Source organism: Scyliorhinus torazame, chromosome 6, assembly GCF_047496885.1.
Source record: "Scyliorhinus torazame isolate Kashiwa2021f chromosome 6, sScyTor2.1, whole genome shotgun sequence".
Taxonomy (NCBI): Eukaryota; Metazoa; Chordata; class Chondrichthyes; order Carcharhiniformes; family Scyliorhinidae; genus Scyliorhinus; species Scyliorhinus torazame.
Genome location: NC_092712.1, coordinates 301134618 through 301153358, shown reverse-complemented (window position 1 = coordinate 301153358; position 18741 = coordinate 301134618). Strand labels below are relative to the sequence as shown.

Here is an 18741-nt window from a genome sequence, read left to right as displayed (position 1 = left end):
AAACGTGAAATGAAAATTGATGCTTTTCATATAAAGATTAAACTAAAGGGATTAGAAGACGCAAAGGAAAATCGATTGAATATATTTAATCATGTTTGCGAATTCGACTATTTTAAGTGTTTTCCCATTTTGTTTAGATCCTTATTTTGGGCGTTCGAAATTTCAGTTACTGAAGCACGAAAATGGGAGATTTTGTATTTTGGAAAGCATTTGAGTGATCTATGGAAACACTCGGCAGGTTGATGTGCCCTAACTACAAAAATTCACGTCGTCCCTAGACATCAGTGGCACACCATGAACTTCCCAGAACCAACATATAGGAGGGGCAGATACCACTGAAACCACACACCCTGCATATTAAACTTCAGGGGCGGGGGGGTCGGAGAATCGCCAGGAGCCCCGCCCCTGCCGGCCGCCGAATTTTCCGGCACCGAAAATTCGGCTGGGGCGGGGATCGCGCCATGCCAGTCGGCGCCCCCCCCCCCCCCCCCCCCCCCACACCAGCGATTCTCCGGCCCGCAATGGGCCGAAGTCCCGCTGCTGTAATGCTGGTCCCGCCGGTGTGAATCAAACCACCTACCCTTCCGGCAGGACTGGCGGCGCGGGTGGGCTCCGGGGTCTTGGGGGGGGGGGGGGGTGGTGGGGGGGGGGCGGCAATCAGGCCCCCATTGTGCCCCCACGGTGGCCTGGCCCGCGATCGAGGCCCACCGATCCGCGGGCGGGCCTGCGCCGTGGGGGCACTCTTTTCCTCCTGCCTCAGCCATAGCCGACGCGATGGCCAACGCGTAGGTGACCCCCCCACCCCCCCCCCCCCACGCGTGCGCGGGGATGACGTCAGCAGCCGCTGACTCTCCCGCGCAGGCGCGGACTTTCGCGGCTGGCAAAGTCCCTTCGGCCCCGGCTGGCGTGGCGCCAAAGGCCTTTCCCGCTGGCCGGCGGCGCGCCAACCACTCTGGCGTGGGCCTAGCCCCTCAAGGTGAGGGCTTGGCCGCTAAAGGTGCGGAGAAATCCACTCCTTTGGGGCGGCCCGACGCCGGAGTGGTTCACGCCACTCCATCCCACCAGGTTCCCCCGCCGGGTAGGGGAGAATCCCACCAAGATATGTTAGATATTTTTAAAATTACATCTGACGTACATAGACTTCACATTCATTAAAATGACAATTTAAATTGCTAGGGTCTTGTGCAATGAAGTCTAAAAGTGACTCATGCTTTTTCTAGCCTGCAAAGTTAAATAATTTAGCTGCAGCAGATATAAGTCCCAGGTGACCATAGGCTGCTTTCCCCTTTGAGGGGGAGAGCTGACTGGTGGTGATTTAACCTGAGGATCACCACACCTCAGGCGAGGGGCAAGATTGAGAAGACGGGGCCTTCACAAATAACCTCAGCCAGTACGGAAAATGAACCTACGCTGATGGCCTCACTCTGCATCACAAACTGACTGTCTAGCCAACTGACCCAAACCGGTGCTGGGGGTTCCGTGGTGGGGGGAGTGTGTGTGGGGTGGGGGGGTGGGGGGGCGGGGGGGGGCGGAGGGAGTTCCGTGTTCGTGGGGGAGGGTGGGTTTCGTGTCCGCAGGGGGTGGAGGTGGGTCCGTGCCTTTGGGGGTTCTATGTCTGTTGGGGGACGGGGGCGGTTTCCATGTCTAAGAGAGTGTTCTTTTCTTCTATTTTCATTTTTTATATCAGGGCGCCGTTTTCAGGAATTGAAATTGCTGGCGGGTTGGGCTCTTCTGCCAGCTTGATGTCATGGGACCCGTCCCTTACTTTTTTTGTACAAACTGTCAAGAAGTATGACGGGAAAAGCCGGCGGGCTCGACTCCACTTTTCTGCCCGAGCTGACACTTTGCTTAACAAGTGGCAAAATTACATCCATTTCTGGATCCGGAGTCACCGGTAGGCCAGACCAGGCCTGGATGGCAGATTCCCTCCCAGGACATTAGTGAGCCAAATGTGTCTTTACGACAATCGGCAGTGGTTTCATGATCGATTATTAGATTTTTAATTAAAAATTTTACAGTGCCACTTTCAATAATATGTGGCGTCTCAGTTTATTGTTAAGATCTTGACATCGGAAGATGCAGTTTCCTCACTGAACACTAATTATATGCATATAACGTTCAGAATCTTCTTGATGTCCAAATGTCCCAAGGATATTTCACCCGCTTTTCATCTGATAGAGTTCCTATAACATTGCTCACGCAAGTTAAGGGGTGACATTGTTTGGCCATTCCTGTGGGAGCATAAAGAGAATCCACTGGCAAATTTCAGTGATAACCCATAGCAAAATGGAAGATAAATATTTATTTTGTAAAAACTCTTTAAGACGACCGATGTTAAAAAAGAGGCTCTTACTTTTCAAAGACAGGCAAAGAGATAATACTTGGATGTTTGTAGTGTATAATGGTGTGGTTCCCCTGTGGTAGATTTCGTAGCACCATCTGTAGTGATATAAAAGGAAAGTCATTTTGAAAGTAGCGGATTTGGTATAAACCAACGGGAAATGTAAGAGACTTCAGAAGGACACAGATAGGTTATCAGAATGACAGACATATTGCAGACATAGTTTCACGTGGATATAAGCTTTGGATAATAAATTGTGAGTGGAGGAGTGAGGAATATGTGTGTATACTCAATGGAAATATGCTGAATGGTGTGGGTGAACAGGGAGACCCAGAGATTTCTGCATAGTTCCCTGAAAAAGCAAGTAGATGCCAGGGAAGGCGGCCAATTTGGAATATATTAACAGGGGCATAAACAGGAAGTAACGTTAGATTTTTGCATGGAAATGGGAGGGTCACAGTTAGAGTAATGTGTGGCATTTTAGGCACCCCAAATAGCAAAAAGGTTGAAGCAACAGAGATCATTCAACATAGCTTCATAGATGATGCCAGGAAAAGGAAACTATAATTATGTGAAGAGACTTCAGGCATTTGGACTATTTCCACTGAAGCAGAGAAGGAAGGCTAAGAGGAGATTTAAGGAAGGGCGAGAGCATGGGATTAGTGGAATTTGGATTACTGTAGCAAAAAGAGACTCCACTGTCTTTCCCTGCGTTGTTTTTTTTAAAGTTGTTTGCAAAATGAATTTGAGTGCTTGTGAAAGATTATGCTATCCAGTGGCAGCTTAGCAATGGAGCCCAGCACTGGGCAGACAGCGGTCATAGTGAGGTCACGAATCATGATTTGATGGGATCATCAAAAAAGAGCCATCATTGTTATCTTGAGGTCAACCACTATACCACCGTGGAAAGCCAACGGGGCTGAGCAGATAGGATGTGTCCCAAGCCCAGAGTTAAATACCAACTCTGACCAACTTTTACAGATGCACTATAGAAAGCATCCTATCGGGCTGCATCACAGCCTGGTATGGCAACTGCTCGGCCCAGGACTGCAAGAAACTTCAGAGAGTCGTGAACACCGCCCAGTCCATCACACAAACCTGCCTCCCATCCATTGACTCCATCTACACCTCCCGCTGCTTGGGGAAAGCAGGCAGCACAATCAAAGATCCCTCCCACCCGGCTTACTCACTCTTCCAAATCTTCTCCCATCGGGCAGGAGATACAGAAGTCTGAGAACACGCACAAACAGACTCAAAAACAGCTTCTTCCCCGCTGTTACCAGACTCCTAAATGACCCTCTTATGAACTGACCTGATTAACACTACCCCCCTGTATGTTTCACCCGATGCCGGTGCTTACATAGTTACATTGTGCACCTTGTATTGCCCTATTATGTATTTTCTTTTATTTCCTTTTCTTTTCATGTACTTAATGATCTGTTGAGCTGCTCGCAGAAAAATACTTTTCACTGTACCTTGGTACACGTGACAATAAACAAATCCAATCCAATAGGTTAGTAAGAACATAAGAAATAAGAGCAGGAGTAGGCTTTTTGGCCCCTCGGGCCTGCTCCTCCAGTCAATAACGTCACGGCTGATCTGATGTGGCTTTAACTCCACTTTCCTGCCATACCCCATAACCCTTGACTCCCTTGGCGATCATAAACCCATCTAACTCAAGCTTGACTGTATTCAATGATTCAGCCTCCACTGCTCGCCGGGGGAGAAAATTCCAAACATTAATGACCACAAGGGTGCTTCAAATGGGCAGGAGAATCTTGGATTGCCCCACTTACTGGATTTTTAAAAAACTGAAAATCAGGTTTCAAATAGGGAAAAAAGTACCTGAAATCAAGTTAGGAAACAAAATGCTATGCAGATTTGGGCGATTCACACCACAGCAGCATTACTGGTGGGTTGGACGTAGGCTTTCCTAGGAAGAGTGGACTTTATTGCCCATCTCTCATTGCCTGTTTTGGTCTCCTGAACCAAAATACCCAGTAGCCTTAAAGTGCAATAATCGTACCACACAATATTGACATAACGATTTTCTGGTTTAAAATAGTTAACGTTGTGCTAAGCAATGTCTTTTCAGCGAAAATGACGTAACAAAGTGACAGAAAATGGTGATTACAGAAAATAAGGTCCTGGAAAGAAACATATTGTGTTAAGTTTGTGTGCCAGTCATGACTAAGTGGTCAGACTCTAGCCTCTGAGTTACAAGTTCATTGATTTATGCCACGCTCCATAGACTAGAGCACATAGTTCTGACTGACACCCTAGCACAGTCCAAAGGAGGTGCTAGATTGTCAGAGGTGCCGTGCTTCAAATGAAACGTCTGCATCCTTAAGGCTGAATCTTCCCACAGGTGCCAGGAAACCAGCAATGGGATAATTTGTCGTTCCTGAGCTGACATTTATCGTCAAGGCACCCGCTGAAGTAACTTTATGTGAAGCAGGCTCCTAATTGACCGCCTCCACTTTTATGGATGGTGAGCAAGGTTTGGAGGCAGGAAGCCCACTGTGAGCACCCACAGCACTGGCTGGCCAACTGGGAAAAGTGGGCACTGCTATGGCAGAACGTCAAGCATGAGTGTGCTTCAGATTTGAGGCACTCTCACAAGCCTGATTAATTTAAATTTAAAGGCGGTCAAGGGTTGTTAGGGCTGTCAGCGTGGATGGGAAACCCCTGCACAGGAATGGTTTATGCCACGCATGTGGCCTTTTTCCCTCATCTCAGTCCTAAAAGGTTTACCCCTTATCCTCAAACTATGACCCCTAGTTCTGGACTCTCCCACAATCGGGGACATTCTTTCTGAATCTACCCTGTCTAATCCTGTTAGAATTTTATAAGTTTCTATGAAATCCCCTCTCACTCTTCTAAACTCCAATGAATATAATCCTAACCCACTTAATCTTCACTGCGCTCCCTCCATAGCAAGAACATCATTCCTCAGATAAAGACACCAAAACTGCTCACAATACTCCCAAGTGTGGCCTCACCAACACCCTATACAATTGCAGTAAAACATCCCTGTTCTTGCACTCAAATACTCAAATCTTTTTGCTATGAAGGCCAGCATACTATTTGCCTTCTTTACTGCCTGCTGTACCTGCGTGGTTACTTTCAGTGACTGATGCACGAGGATGCCATCAATTTACACCCATTCCTCTCATGCTCTTTTTAGACTCCTGGCTCCTCTTGTGCTCTTTTTAAACTCCCGACTCCTCTCACGTGCTTTGTGAACTCCCGGCTCCTCTTGCGCGCTTTGTGAACTCCCAGCTCCTCTCACGTGCTTTGTGAACTCCTGGCTCCTCTCGCGCGCTTTGTGAACTCTTGGTTCCTCTCGCGCTTTTTTTAGACTCCTGGCTCCTCTCACTCTTTTTAAACTCCGGGCTCCTCTCGCTCTTTTTGCTACCAGAGTGGATAACCTCACATTTGTCCACTGCCCACTCAGCCTCTCCAAATCAGGCTGAAGCATCTCTGCATCCTCCTCACAGCTCACCCTCCAAATTGCACTCCACTCTTTCTTACTGTCTTGCTTTTAAAATTTTTCCAATTAAGAGGCAATTTTATTGTGGCCAATCCACCTACCCTGCACATCTTGGGTGGGTGGTGGGGGGGGGGGGGGGGGGGGGGGGGGAGATGAAACCCATGCAGACACAAGGGAAATGTGCAAACTCCACACGGACAGTGACCTGGGGCCGGGATCCAACCCAGGTCCTCGGCGCCATGAGGCAACAGTGCTAACCACTGCATCACCCATGTCACCCTTCGTACCGTTTTTAACCACCTGGTTCTGCTCTTAGAATCACTTTCCTCACGCGCTCTTTTTTAAACTCCGGATTCCTCTCACACTCTTTGTGAACTCCTGGCTCCTCTTGCGCGCTTTGTCATCTCTCGGCTCCTCTCGTGCTCTTTTTAAACTCTGGACTCCTCCCGGCTCCTCTTGCGTTCTTTGTTAACTCTTGGTTCCTCTCACGCTTTTTTTAGACTCCTGGCTCCTCTCGCTCTTTTTGTGAACTCCCAGCTCCTCCCGCGCTCTTTGTGACAAATATGATGAGAAACATATCAACCATGATCGACGGTGGAGCAGGTTCGATGGGCCTAGAAGCCTAATTGTGCTCCTGTATCTTATGGTCTTATATCGTTTGCTTTCCTAATTGTTTGGTGCACTGCATGTTGGTTTTCAGTGATTTATGAACAAGAACACCCAGGCCCCTTTAGACACCAACACTTCCCAGTCTCTCCCCATTTAAGAAATACTCCCTCCGCCTTTCAGTTTTTCATACCAAAGTGGAGAACGTAACATTTTTCCACAATATGTACCATCTGCCATGCTCTTGCCCACTCACTTAACCTATCTAAATACCCTTGTAACTTTTTTACACCCTCCTCAAAACTCACATTTACACCAAATTTTGTGTCAACAGCAAACTTGGAATATTTTGTTTGGTTCCCACATCCAAATTATTGATATATATTGTGAATAGTTGGGGCCCAAGCACGAACCCTTGTGTACCCTATTAGTCAGCCTGCTAACTTAATAATGATCCATGTATCATGACTTTCTGTCCTCATTCCTTGCCAGTATATTGCCCCCAATCCTATATGCTCTCATTTTGCTTACTAACCTCTTGTGTGGGACATTAATTGAAAGCCTTCTGAAAATCCAAGTACATCACAGCCACTGGTTCTCCCTTATCTATCCTACTAGTAATATTTTCAAAAATGCTCGAACTGGTTTGTCAAATATGATTTCCCTTTCATAAAACCATTTTGACTCTGCCCCATCTCACCATTATTTTCCAAGTGCCCAGTTATTATATCCTTTATAATAGACTCAAGCATTTTCCCTGCAACTGATGTCCAGCTGATAGGTCTGTAATTTCATTTTCTCTCACAGTGGAATAACATTTCTTAGCTTCCAATCTGCAGGCAGCATTCCAGAATCTATGGAATTTTGAAAGATGACCACCAATGTGTCCACTATTTCTACAGCCACCCCCTTCAACACTCTGGGTTGTAGATCACCAGGCCTGGGGATTTATCAACTATCAGTCCCATGAATTCTTCAGCCGGACTTTGTTTTACAAAGAAAAATTTATTTCAGATCCTCAATCTCACTAGTCCTTTGGCTGTCCAATATTTCAGGAGGTTTGAGTCGAAGTAGACACAAAATGTATCTCAAGAATAGTAGGAAATCAAGAGACTAAAGTGGGAGGAGGGGGGGGGGGGGGGGCGAACTTAAAATAATCACTGTCATGAGAGAAAAAGTAATGGGGAAACTAATGGAAATTAAGGTTGACAACTCCCGTGGACCTGATGGAGTATGAAAGTAAAGGAAGTCTTCCTACAATTGTACAGGGTATTGGTGAGATTAATACCCAGAGCACTGTGAACAGGTTTGGTCATCTCACTTTAATGTGATAACTGGAACAGTTCAGAGAAGGTTCGCCGGGCTGATTCCTGGGCTGAGGGGTTTTCCCTACGAGGAAAGATTGAGCAGGTCGGGGCTCTGCTCATTAATGTTTCAGAGAATGAGAGACAATCTTATTGAAGCATTTAAGATTTTGAGAGGGCTTAACAGGTGCTGAGTGGATGTCTCCCCTCGAGGGGAGGGGGCTGGCGGAATGGAGTCAAAAACTAGGGGGCACACTTTCAAAGTAAGGGGGCTCGCATTTAGGATAAAGGTGGGATGGAATTTCTCCTCTCAGAGAATCATTAGTGTTTGGAGTTCTCTTCCCTGGAGGTGGGTCAGTGAATATATTCAAGGCTGAGTTATACGGAGTTTTGATTAACAAGGGAGTCAAAGGTTCTGGGGCAGAGTGACTGCCACAATCATATCATTGTATTGAATGGTGAAGGAGGCTTGAGGGACCAAATTTCTTGTGTTCTTGTAATGCATGTGCGTGAATGTAATAAAATTGAAAGTGTTGTCTGTCACATTAACGGGCGGGATTCTCCCAGACCTGGGCCGGGCCAGAGAATCCCCCTGACCGGGCCACGCCGGCACGCGATTCTCCGCAGAGCGGAGGATCAACGCCATTGGCGCCTGCGTGTTTGGCGCGCATCCAGTCACGGGCCGCTCTACACGGCCGGTCCGCTGATTCTCGACCCAGGATGGTTAAAACGCTGAGTCCCACCGGCGCCGTCCGCACCTCGCAGCCGGTGGGAACTCTGCGTGCAAGGGTCGGGTGGCGGCCTGTGGGGGGGGGGGGGCTCCGATGCGGCCTCTCTGTCCCCCGGCCTCTTTTCCTACGCGCCGGCCCCTGTACTCCTGTGCCATGTTGCGTCGGGGCCGGCGTGTTGAAGGCCATCGCACATGCGCGCATTGTCCCTGGCGCCACAGCGCATGCGTGGATCCCGCGGCGCCCAGTTCACGCCCCGGCAGCAGCTGGAGCGGCGTGAACCGCGTCAGCGCCGTGCTAGCCCCCTGTAGGGGCCAGAATTACTCCTGGCAGCGGCCTGTTACGACGGCGTTTACAACGGCATGGACACTCTGCCGCGGGATGGGAGAATCCCGCCGAATATGTTTACTTTTAACAAAATAGTCAGAACAATGTCATTGTATTTTTCTAGGTGGGAAGGTCAGGATGAAAATGAAGTGGGACGGTGCAAGGAAACAGGCCAAATCCACGTGAAGGTCAATCCCAAGTACTACAGACCTACCGAAGTGGTAAGAACATTTCAGCTTTCATCGAAAACTAGCCCGATTCTGTTCATGTAATTTGCTTCGTTTAACTGTTCGTTCCTAAAATGAATTGCTATATCATCTAAAATTGCACTTTTGTTGAAGATATACTATGGTACAATGGGTGGTGTTAGAAGCATCACTAACAATTAATAGTATAACTTCATTTTCTCCCCACTATTAAAATATATTTCTGTGATGATTTTTTAAAGATGTATTTTATTCCAAACATATTCAAAGGTACAAAAACATAAATAAATCAAAGAACATTCTCCACACTTCACAGTTTGTGAAAGTTCTACCCCCACAATCTTTGATAGTGTCCCAAACACCCGTCCCAGTATCTCTCCAACTTCTCACAGCCCCAAAACATATGTGCGTGATTTGCTGCTCACCCACACTGCTCACTCGTCCACCATGGAAGAACCTGCTCATCTCACCCGAGTCATCTGCACCCTATTTACCACCTTAAACCGAATCAAACTCATCCTCACACACAAAGAGGTTGAATTCACCCTAGGCATCGCCTCCTTCCGCACTTCCCATCCTCTCTCTTCTCTCCCCCCCCCCCCCCACCCTCCCCCCCCCCCCCCCCCCCTCCCCCTCCCATTTCTCCTTAATCCTCACTAACTGCACTCCCCCCTGCTCGCCCATATATATCGAGCAATCCTACCCTTCCTTCCACATCCGGGAGCAGCAACCTCTCCAGCAGCTTGGAAAACCCTCTCCATTCCTTCTGTGCCAACTCACTTCCCTTCGGAAGTTCCACCCTCTCCCGCAGCTCTTCCAGACTCTTGCAAACCTCTCCTCCAGATATAAATCCCTCACCAGGCCCACCTGTCTCAAACTCCTATACATACCATCCATCTCCCCCAGCTTAAACCCATGGTTCCCACACAGCGGTGTTAGCACCAATATCCCCCCCCCCCCCATCTAAAGTGTCGTTTCAACTGGTTCCACACCCTGTTCATGGACTGTACTCCCGGGCTCTCCATGTACCTCCTCGGTGCCAGCGGAAGTGCCGCCATCACCATGGCCCTCAGGTTGGACCCCCGACAGAACTCCTCCTCCAACCTAATGCATTCTAACCCCTCTCCTTCCCACCGCCACCTCGTCTTCTCCGTATTCACCGCCCAATATTAGTGCTACAGATTTAGTAACGCCAACCTCCCTTTCTGCACTTTGCAGTAGGGCCCTCTTCACCCTTGGTACCTTCCCAGCCCATATAAACTCCCCCACACAAACAAAGGCACATCCAAAGCCACACCCCCTCCAAAACCCACCACAAACGGCAGGGGGACTGGGGGTAGTTGCCCCCTTACAAACGTTTTGCCCCTCAGCGAACAATGACAAAATCACCCCACCCGATAAAAAGCCCCCCACCCTCCAACCCCCACACTACCCATATCTTCCGATCTCTATTGTTCCAGCTTTTTCGTTTCCCATCAACTTTCAATTCTCCCCCAATTTGTGGTTTCTGATTTAGTCGTTGGCCTCCTTTGGGGTTTCGAAATAGTACTCTCGGCCTTCAAAAGTCACCCACAGTTTCGCCAGGTGCAGAACCCCAAACCAGATCTGCCTTTGGTATAGAACTGCTTTGACCTTGTTGAACGCCTTTTCACCAGCTCCACTCCAATATCCTGATAGATTCGGACCCTTTCCCCTCCCATTCGCAGTTCCGGTTCTCCCTGGCCCACCACAGGAGCTTCTGCTCCACAAACGTAAGGAACCTCACAATCACCGCCAGTGGCAGCTCCCCAGCTCTCGGCTTCTGCCTCACGGACCTGTGCTCTCCGTCCACCTCCGAGGCCTTGTCCAGCACCCCCTCCGCCACCAGCCCCGCCAGCATCCTTGAGACGTATCTCGTGACACTCGTGCCTTCCACACCCTCAGGCTGGCCAACAATACACAGGTTCTGCCTTCTGGATCTGTTCTCCGGCTCCTCTACCTTTGCCCTTAGCGACTTGCAAAGGTCCCCCAGGAGCCTCACCTCTGCCTCCAATGCCACCACCCGATTACTGCTGTCGGACATCACCGTCTCCATCCCCCGGATCTGTGACCCCTGTGCCTCACATATAAGATCCTGAGGGGTCTTGACAGGGTGGATGTGGTGAGGATATTTCCTCTTGTGGAATAATCTAGAACTAGGGGGTCACTGTTTAAAAGGGGTTGCCCATTTAAGACAGCGATGAGGAGAAGTTTTTTCCCTTAGGGTAATGAGACCTTGGAACTCTCTTCCTCAAAAGGCAGTGGAAGCAGAGTCTTTGAATATTTTTAAGACCGAGGTAGATACATTCCTGATAAACAAGGAGGTGAAAGATTATTGGGGGTAGGCGGGAGGTTACCATCAGATCAGACATTGAGGGGTCGAGAGCCGACTCCTGCCAATGTGTATGTTTGTATGCATATTAATCAGGATCTCTGTACTCTGGAGAATCTGACACACTCAGTATGTGCACACTCGGTTTCACTTGACTGCATATATAGCTATTTACAATAGTCAGCCTACTGGCCTGAAGGATTGAAGGTGTGCCAGTAAATAGGCAAAGGGCTCTTCAACTTGAATTCTGGTCTTTTGACTTGATTAGATCTTGAAGAATTTTGTCAACTCGGCATGTTGTACAGACAGCTACTCTTCACTTTGATTTTCATACCAAACTTATGCCGCAGGGCCTAAACATTTGGGAAAATAATAATACAAGATAGACCTATGTAACTAGCTGCTGGGAGGCTGGGGATGTGATCAAAGCAACTCGCCTGCACTTTCTGCTTCGTTTCCCCCCTGCCACAACTTCTCCCAGAGGAAACGGTAAGAAACAAAATTGGGCTCGGTGGCACTCATTCGCTGGGTTCAATGAGGCCCCTTAAGATTCCAAGATGGCACTTGCAGCATGCACAGCACTTTTCAGCGAAGCGACCAGATGTGAGATTAGGAAAGACGCTAACGCACTTGCACTTAACATCTGTCAGAAGTATGCAAAACCGGCAGTTAAGGGAGTTGGGTCTTCCGAATTTACTATTTTGTTACTGGGCGGTGAAAGCGGAGAAGGTGAGGAGCTGGGTTAGGGGGGGGGGGGGCTCCCAGTGGAGGAGAGTCTGTGTAGGGGGTTGGGGCTGAGGGCGCTGGCAACAGCGCCACTCCCGATGGCCCCGGGGAAATACTCAGGGAGTCCGGTGGTAGTAGCGACGTTGAAAATCTGGAGGCAGTTGCGCCAGCACTTCAGGCTGGGGCGGTGCCAAGGGAAATGCCGATTCGGGGGAAATCACAGGTTTGAGCCAGGGAAGTGGGATGGGAGTTTTCGGAGATGGGAGGAGAAGGGAGACAGACCACGAAAGGATTTGTTTCTGGGGGGGGCCAGTTTGCATGACTGAAGGAGCTGGAGGCAAAATATGGGTTGGGGCAGGAAGAAATGTTTTGGTATCTGCAGGTCCGGGATTTCGCTGTGAAGGAGATACAGAGCTTTCTGGTGGCGTCGGCCTCCACACTGTTGGGGGAGGTGCTGACGACAGGGGGAATGGAGAAGGGGGTGGTGTCGGTGATTTATGGGGCAATGCTGGGAGAAGAGAAGGCACCGCTGGAGGGGATTAAGGCGAAGGGACGAAGAGTTGGGGAAAGTGCATGGAGGATGGGTTGTGGTGTGAGGTGCTCCGGAGGGCAAATGCCTCAACTCATTGCGCGAGGTTGGGGCTGATACAGCTGAAAGTGGTGTGTAAGGTGCACCTCACAAAGGCGAGGATGAGCCTTGTATTTGTTACCGTTGATTGTTTGTTGGTGGGTGTAAATTTGGATGAAAATGTGAAAAAGGAGGAGAATAAAAATAATTATTTTTTTTAAAAGTATGCAGTACCGGCAGATCGCGATGTCGATCAGAGTGGAACACTCAAGTTATGCAAGCACTGCCACTCTGGTGCTCTCATGTGGCAGCCAACACCCTCTCTTAACCTCACACAGCTGAAGATGACGAGCAGTATGAAGGACGCCCCCCCCCCCCCCCCCCCCCTCTCCCAGCCAGTGCTATTTAAAGGGATCATCAATTATTTATAGGTTAGTTGCTTGTTGCGAGGGTTGTTTTGGTGCATAGTTCTTTCAAGTTTCAGAAGCACACAGGGAGCCATGTGGCAGGTGCTGGAGCATTTTCTGCTGACTTATCAGGCGACATTTATATGGGCAGCCTGCCCACTATATTCAAATGAGCGATCAAGGTCGATTGATGTGTTGGGTACTCTGCTACACAGACGAACCAACACGGTTGCGAATGGTACAACTCAGTTTTATTACTAACATTTATTTACAGTGGTAAACTGGTTACTGTGGTTCGATCACAACCCTAGAATCTGTGGACCTATTCCTAATACTATATTGTGGAGATGCCGGCGTTGGACTGGGGTGAGCACAGTACGAAGTACTTCAAAACACTTCGTACTTCGTACTAATACACAGTACTTCGTACTAATACTATATTGGAGTGGCACTCAGCACATGGTGGATATCTGAGTGGCTTGCTGTGAGCTCTGTGTCCTGAGCTGTCTCCTGCTGGGATGCCTGGGAAGTGTCGTGTTCCCTGTTTTGTAGTGTGTATGCTCTTGCCTGTGATTGGCTGTGGTGTTGTGTGTGTGTTGATTGGTCCGTTGATCTGTCCATCAGTATGTATGTATGTTTGTACCATGATGTTTACCTGAATATCATGACAGATTGAACCCGATAATACACTGCCCATGCCATAAAACATTTGGCTTGGGCAGCTGGACGAGTGGGCAGCCCCATTTAAAAAAAAATAATTCCATCAAAGGGCAGGAAGGAAGGAGGGGGGGGGTTCTCTCCTGGGGGAGGGGCTGCTCTTTGTTAATCATGAGGGGGCCAACTAAGAGTGAACCCCTCCCTTCCTTCCTACCTGTTTGCATCATGAAAGGCACATCCCCTCCCCCACCCCTAAACCTGTCCTATCCAAAGAAAGCCTGCCCAAGACTCTGGATTTGCCTGCTGTGGGACTCCATGGGCCTCCTTCTCCTGCAGTCCCAGCAGCTTCCACTGACGTGCTCTTGGTACTGCCGACAGTGTGGCATTTCCACTTGGCCTTTATTTAACTGCCCCATAGTGCTTTATGGCGACAGGCCGGGTCATGCTCCAAGCCAGCTTTTCTTCAGGTGGTGGGGGGGGGGGGGGGTGGGGGGGGTGAACGAACATCTGCTTCCCCCTCCCTGCACCCAGGACTGGGAGATTGATATTCCCAAAACCAAGGGAAATACACACGCCCCCACTGAGGGGCAGGGCCCATTCTACATCCTGTATAACACCGAAGGGCCATGAACTGTGAGCTGGTTCCTGTAGTAGATTAACTTCTGTGTACTCTTGTTCTGTTGCATTAAACCTTTTTCCTTTAACTTACCTGTTTGGCTCGATGTGGACTCCTTTCCGCACCTTATAATACAGCCCATTGTGTCTGCACCGACCCTCTGAAAGAGCGCCCTACCGAGGCCCACTCCCCCATCTCATTCCCGGAACCCAATCTAACCGTTGGACACTTAAGGGGCAATTTAGCATGGCCAATCCACCTAACCTGCACAACTTTGGACTGTGGGAGGAAACCCACGCAGACACGGGGAGAACGTGCAAACTCCACACTGGCAGCCAAGGCCGGAATTGAACCCGGGTCCCTGGCGCTGTGAGGCAGCAATCGCATGATGATGTTTCTTCATCATTGTTTTCTTGGTCTTACTACCCTGTTTGGTCAGGTTGTACTCCTTGGCTCTCTGAAAGAGTAAAGGGACAAGTTTTGGGCTGTGATGAGTAGAGTGGAGAGGAGAAAGTAAGTATTGGATGCTGATACCATCTGCAACTTGTAGGTCAGGTACGTTTGTGGGGTGTGATGAATGGTTACTGTACCCTTAACACCATGCAGGTGATGCCCCTTTAAGACCAGGTTTGGGACTCTGGGGGGCTCCGCCCACCAGGGAGCTGTATATAAGGTGCCGCCCCGTAGGCAGCACTCAGTAAGCACAGGTCTCGGTAACTGGCTAGTTCTCTGCTTATTAAAGCTTTCATTTACCATTCCACACACTCATGTGGTTATTGAGGGTACGACAATTTAATAAGCCGAACTACGTTAGGGTGGACGCCGGTCTCAAGCCAGAAAAGCTCAACCTGGAAGCACGACACCAGAGGCCAAATAAATGTTAAAGTACTGGCTCCGCTGCTTCGAGACCTACCTTGAATCCTTGGAAACTCCCATCCTAATGCCTCGCGAGCTGCGCCTACTCCACGCCCGGGTGAGCCATAGAATCTCTGCCATGATCGAGAAGGCGACCACTTACAGGGCTCAGGGGAAACGCTAGACGAGTACGTGGAAAGCTCACCGCTCGCCAGGAATTGCAACCACCAGGATGTGACGGGGGAAGTCCACATGAACCTGCACATCCCAGGCGCATTCGTGTCCGGCATCCGTTCGACCTACATCAGGCAGCGACTCCTTGAAAATGGAGCTAAAGACCTTCAGGACACTATAACGCTCGCCACCTCACTGGAAATGGCCCGCCACAACCTAGGCACGTACCCCGCGGACACTGCGAGCCCCCCTCGGACTTCCCCAGACTTGGCCACGCTACGGGCCTGCACCGCGCGGCGACCCGCCCAGACCGGGTGCACACCGTTCTATTTCTGTGGGCAGGGCCAGCATCCACGTCAACGCTGCCCAGCCCGCTCCGCCATCTGCAGCATCCACGTCAACGCTGCCCAGCCCGCTCCGCCATCTGCAGCATCCATGTCAACGCTGCCCAGCCCGCTCCACCATCTGCAGCATCCACGTCAACACTGCCCAGCCCGCTCCGCCATCTGCAGCATCCACGTCAACACTGCCCAGCCCGCTCCGCCATCAGCAGCATCCACGTCAACGCTGCCCAGCCCGCTCCGCCATCTGCAGCATCCACGTCAACACTGCCCAGCCCGCTCCGCCATCAGCAGCATCCACGTCAACGCTGCCCAGCCCGCTCCGCCACCTGCAGCATCCACGTCAGCGCTGCCCAGCCCGCTCCGCCATCTGCAGCATCCACGTCAACGCTGCCCAGCCCGCTCCACCATCTGCAGCATCCACGTCAACGCTGCCCAGCCATCTGCAGCATCCACGTCAGCGCTGCCCAGCCATCTGCAGCATCCACGTCAACGCTGCCCAGCCCGCTCCGCCATCTGCAGCATCCACATCAACGCTGCCCAGCCCGCTCCGCCATCTGCAGCATCCACGTCAACGCTGCCCAGCCCGCTCCACCATCTGCAGCATCCACGTCAACGCTGCCCAGCCATCTGCAGCATCCACGTCAACGCTGCCCAGCCCGCTCCACCACCTGCATCATCCACGTCAACGCTGCCCAGCCCGCTCCGCCATCTGCAGTATCCACGTCAACGCTGCCCAGCCCGCTCCGCCATCTGCAGCATCCACGTCAACGCTGCCCAGCCCGCTCCGCCATCTGCAGCATCCACATCAACGCTGCCCAGCCCGCTCCGCCATCTGCAGCATCCACGTCAACGCTGCCCAGCCCGCTCCACCATCTGCAGCATCCACGTCAACGCTGCCCAGCCATCTGCAGCATCCACGTCAGCGCTGCCCAGCCCGCTCCGCCATCTGCAGCATCCACGTCAACGCTGCCCAGCCATCTGCAGCATCCACGTCAACGCTGCCCAGCCCGCTCCACCACCTGCATCATCCACGTCAACGCTGCCCAGCCCGCTCCGCCATCTGCAGTATCCACGTCAACGCTGCCCAGCCCGCTCCGCCATCTGCAGCATCCACGTCAACGCTGCCCAGCCATCTGCAGCATCCACGTCAGCGCTGCCCAGCCCGCTCCGCCATCTGCAGCATCCACGTCAACGCTGCCCAGCCATCTGCAGTATCCATGTCAACGCTGCCCAGCCCGCTCCGCCATCTGCAGCATCCACGTCAGCGCTGCCCAGCCATCTGCAGCATCCACGTCAACGCTGCCCAGCCATCTGCAGCATCCACGTCAACGCTGCCCAGCCCTCTCCGCCATCTGCAGCATCGACGTCAAAGCTGCCCAGCCCGCTCTGCCATCTGCAGCATCCACGTCAGCGCTGCCCAGCCATCTGCAGTATCCATGTCAACGCTGCCCAGCCCGCTCTGCCATCTGCAGCATCCACGTCAACGCTGCCCAGCCATCTGCAGCATCCACGTCAGCGCTGCCCAGCCATCTGCAGCATCCACGTCAACGCTGCCCAGCCATCTGCAGCATCCACGTCAGCGCTGCCCAGCCATCTGCAGCATCCACGTCAACACTGCCCAGCCCGCTCCGCCATCTGCAGCATCCACGTCAACGCTGCCCAGCCCGCTCCGCCATCTGCAGCATCCACGTCAACGCTGCCCAGCCATCTGCAGCATCCACGTCAACACTGCCCAGCCCGCTCCGCCATCTGCAGCATCCACGTCAACACTGCCCAGCCCGCTCCGCCATCTGCAGCATCCACGTCAACGCTGCCCAGCCATCTGCAGCATCCACGTCAGCGCTGCCCAGCCATCTGCAGCATCCACGTCAACGCTGCCCAGCCCGCTCCGCCATCTGCAGCATCCACGTCAACGCTGCCCAGCCATCTGCAGTATCCATGTCAACGCTGCCCAGCCCGCTCCGCCATCTGCAGCATCCACGTCAATGCTGCCCAGCCCGCTCCGCCATCTGCAGCATCCACGTCAACGCTGCCCAGCCATCTGCAGCATCCACGTCAACGCTGCCCAGCCATCTGCAGTATCCATGTCAACGCTGCCCAGCCCGCTCCGCCATCTGCAGCATCCACGTCAACGCTGCCCAGCCATCTGCAGTATCCATGTCAACGCTGCCCAGCCCGCTCCGCCATCTGCAGCATCCACGTCAACGCTGCCCAGCCATCTGCAGCATCCACGTCAACGCTGCCCAGCCCGCTCCGCCATCTGCAGCATCCACGTCAACGCTGCCCAGCCATCTGCAGCATCCACGTCAGCGCTGCCCAGCCATCTGCAGCATCCACGTCAGCGCTGCCCAGCCCGCTCCGCCATCTGCAGCAACCACGTCAACGCTGCCCAGCCCGCTCCGCCATCTGCAGCATCCACGTCAACGCTGCCCAGCCCGCTCCACCATCTGCAGCATCCACGTCAACGCTGCCCAGCCCGCTCCGCCATCTGCAGCATCCACGTCAACGCTGCCCAGCCCGCTCCGCCATCTGCAGCATCCACGTCAACGCTGCCCAGCCCGCTCCGCCATCTGCAGCATCCACGTCAACACTGCCCAGCCCACTCCACCATCTGCAGCATCCACGTCAACACTGCCCAGCCTGCTCCACCATCTGCAGCATCCACGTCAACGCTGCCCAGCCCACTCCGCCATCTGCAGCATCCACGTCAACGCTGCCCAGCCCGCTCTGCCATCTGCAGCATCCACGTCAATGCTGCCCAGCCCGCTCCGCCATCTGCAGCATCCACGTCAACACTGCCCAGCCCGCTCCAACATCTGCAGCATCCACGTCAACACTGCCCAGCCCACTCCACCATCTGCAGCATCCACGTCAACGCTGCCCAGCCCGCTCCGCCATCTGCAGCATCCACGTCAACGCTGCCCAGCCCGCTCCGCCATCTGCAGCATCCACATCAACGCTGCCCAGCCCGCTCCACCATCTGCAGCATCCACGTCAACGCTGCCCAGCCCGCTCCACCATCTGCAGCATCCAAGTCAA

General features: G+C 52.0%; 1 protein-coding gene across 1 annotated transcript in view; it reads left to right on the top strand.

Moving 5' to 3' along the window:
* gmds (GDP-mannose 4,6-dehydratase) overlaps positions 1-18741 on the top strand; it is a 677745-nt gene that overhangs the window by 578259 nt on the left and 80745 nt on the right. Inside the window, exon 9 of the mRNA XM_072509922.1 lies at positions 8924-9020. Coding sequence (XP_072366023.1) covers positions 8924-9020 — 97 coding nt within the window. The remainder of the gene's footprint in view (positions 1-8923; positions 9021-18741) is intronic.